At 44.2% G+C, this 3,272-nt stretch overlaps 1 protein-coding gene across 1 annotated transcript; it reads right to left on the reverse strand.

Moving 5' to 3' along the window:
• Window positions 1–2,601: 2,601 nt before the first annotated feature.
• On the reverse strand, window positions 2,602–2,931 carry LOC138904110 (uncharacterized; the record flags this gene model as incomplete). The annotated part of the gene is made up of 1 exon (XM_070192575.1): window positions 2,602–2,931. A coding segment is annotated over exon 1 (330 nt), but the record flags the coding sequence as incomplete, so codon positions are not given.
• Window positions 2,932–3,272: the final 341 nt, after the last annotated feature.

A 3,272-nucleotide genomic window follows, 5' to 3' on the forward strand; every position in this document is an offset into this window, starting at 1 on the left:
CTAGCTGTTCTATACCTCAATGTCTATAGAAATAAGAGAAAAATAAACATAGGGGATAGAGGGGAACTCTGAGGATCTGCGGGCGCGGGCAGATGTACCTTGACGTTCTCCAAACAAACAGCGGCGACTGCAACTAAGGATGATACTGGTAAGAGGAACCTGGATCTGCACACGAAAAACATATGCAAGAAAGGGCGTGGGTACACCACAATGGTACCTAGTAAGTGCCAAGCCTAACCTCGGTCGAGTAGTGACAAGGTCAGGTCAGGGCCCTACTGGTATATAATAAATAAGCAGGAGAGTATAACAATATAATAAGAGACTAGAATTTAAACAAAGAGAACATAGAAAAGTAGCAACGCTGAACACAAGGATAAACAACAGGGGTTCTCCCGAGATACCGTCTCGTAGTCCCAAAATAAAAGTGCAAGAAGAGCTCCCGAGGTACTGCCTCGTAGTATCAAAAGTAAATATGCAGGGAGAACTCTAGAGGAACCGCCTCGTAGTCACAAAAGTAAATTTCCAGGGAGATCTGCAGGGGAACCGCCTCGTAGTCTCAAAAATAAATATGCAGGTGGATCTCCCGGGATACCGTGCCGTAGTCATAAAGTAAATACGCAGCTCAAATAAATGAATATAATAGATACAACAGAGAAAACCTACAATTTAGACTAAGTACAAGTCAAGAAAGAGGCAGGATTTACTAAACATGCTGCAAAGAGTTCAAATAGGCAATTAGAACACGTAGACATGCTATTCTAGGCTAACAGGATAACTACACATGCTAGTATACTCAGATAAGATGAAAACCAGGCTATTACGCGTTAAAATAATTTGGGTTTTTTAACAAATAGCCCGTGTACGCACTCGCCACCTCACGTACACGGCACTCACATATCATAACAATACAAATCCTAAGGGGATTTCCCCCACACAAGGTTAGGCAAGCCACTAACCTTGAACCAAGCTCAATCAATCCGTAACAATGCTCTTTGTATGAAAATCTAACTCCGAATGGCTTAAATCTAGCCAAAATCAATTACATATCATAAATATGACTACAAGGAACTAATCTAGCTACCGAAATCAAAGCTAAAGCAAGAAATTGGAAAATCCCCCCAAATAGTCTCCCCGAGCCCACGTCTCGGAATCGGGTAAAAGTCACAAAAATACGAACATCCATTCACGCACAAGTTCACTCATAGAAAAATCATCCAAATCCGATATAAAATCCCAATCAAAACCCAAAATCTTAGTTGAAGAACTTCTTCGCATTTTTCCACAATTTTCAACCCAAATCAGAAATTTAATGACGAAATTAATGATAGATTATTGGGATATAACCAAAATCAAGTGTAGAATCATTACCCAATCGATGTCTCTGAAAATCCCCCGAAATCTCATCCGAATCCGAGCTCCCAAACTCAAGTTTTGATAAAAATGGTCAAACCCTCGTTTTTTGAAATGATATAAGTCTGCCCAGTGATTCCCTAATCGCGAACGTGGAACTAGCCTCGCGATCACGAAGAACAACTTCGCTGCCCTAGGATTTAACCCAACGCGAACACGTAAAATACCAACTGAACGCGATGTACTGGCTCTCAGACTTACATGATCGTGAACGTCCTCACGCGTTCGCGATGAGCAAAGCGCGTGGCCCAACTTTAGCCTCCTTAACTCAATGTGACTGTGACCTTGGCCATGCGTTCACGAACCACCACTTCACACCAATACGCGTTCGCATCCTTCTGCCCGCGAATGCGAAGAACAAAACTTCCTCGGCCTAGCTAAGCCTACGCGATCGCGGCCCCTCTCTCGCGATCGTGTATAATGAAAGCAGATGCACCAGATCAGAGAACTTCAACCCTTTCTCTAAGTCCAAAACGCATCCTATAATGATCCGTAACACACCCGAGGACCCCGGAACCTCAACCAAAGATACCAACAAGTCCTAAAACACCATACGAACTTAGTCGACCCCTCAAACCACATCAAACAACGCTAAAATTATGAATCGCCCTCCAATTCAAACTTAAAGGACTTGAAACTTTAAATTTCCACAACCGATGCCGAAACCTAGCAAACCACCTCCGATTGACCCCAAATTTTGCACACAAGTCATATTCAACCCTACGGGCCTACTCCAACTTCCGGAATTGGAATTCAACCTCGATACCAAAAAGTTCACTACCGGTGAAAATCTCCAAAACTTTGACTTTCGCCATTTCAAGCCTAAATGAGCTAAAGACCTCCAAAACACTATCCGGACACGCCCCTAAGTCCAAATTCACCTAATGGAGCTAACGGAACCGATAGAACTCTATTCCGGAGTAGTCTTCACACAGTTCCGATTATGGTCCAAATCGTAATGCTTAAACCACCATTTGTGGACAAAGTGTCCCAAAACACTCCAAAAACCAAAACAAAACCTCCCGGCAAGTCACAATAGCAGAAAAAGATATGGGAGAAGCAGTAAATAGGGGAATGGGGCTGTAACTCTCAAAATGACCGACCTGGTCGTTACATCCTTCCCCTCTAAAAACAACCGTTCGGTATCCTAAGTCGCCTCCTCGACCGGCTGACCCCTCCACTGAACCTTACCGAAGTAATGTTCTTTGACCTCAGCTTTCGAACATGCCTGTCCAAAATAGCCACTGGAACCTCAACATACGATAGATCTTTGTCCAACTTGACTGAGCTGAAATCCAATACATGAGCAGGATCACCATGATATTTCCGAAGCATAGAAACATGGAATACCGGATGAACTCCTACTAGGCTGGGAGGTAAAGTAATCTCATAGGAAACCTCCCCAACACGCCGCAACACCTCAAAAGGACCAATGAACCTTGGCCTCAGCTTGCCCTTCTTCCCGAATCTCATAACGCCCTTTATAGGCAAAACCTGGAGCAAGACCCGCTCTCCAACCATGAACGCAACCTCGCGAACCTTCCAATCCGCATAACTCTTCTGTCTGGAGTGGGTTGTGCAAAGTCAATCCTGAATCACCTTCACCTTACATAGGGCATCCTGAACCAAGTATGTACCCAATAATCTAGCCTCGCCCGGCTCAAACCAACCTACTGGAGACCGACACCACCTACCATACATAGCCTCATACGGTGTCATCTGAAAGCTCGACTGATAACTGTTGTTGTAGGCAAACTCCGCAAGTGGCAAAAACTAATCCCAAGCACCCCCAAAATCTATATAAACAAGCACAGAGCATATCCTCCAGTATCTGAATAGTGCGCTGGGACTGTCCATCCGTC

Source organism: Nicotiana tomentosiformis, unplaced genomic scaffold (assembly GCF_000390325.3).
Source record: "Nicotiana tomentosiformis unplaced genomic scaffold, ASM39032v3 Un00413, whole genome shotgun sequence".
Classification (NCBI taxonomy): domain Eukaryota; kingdom Viridiplantae; phylum Streptophyta; class Magnoliopsida; order Solanales; family Solanaceae; genus Nicotiana; species Nicotiana tomentosiformis.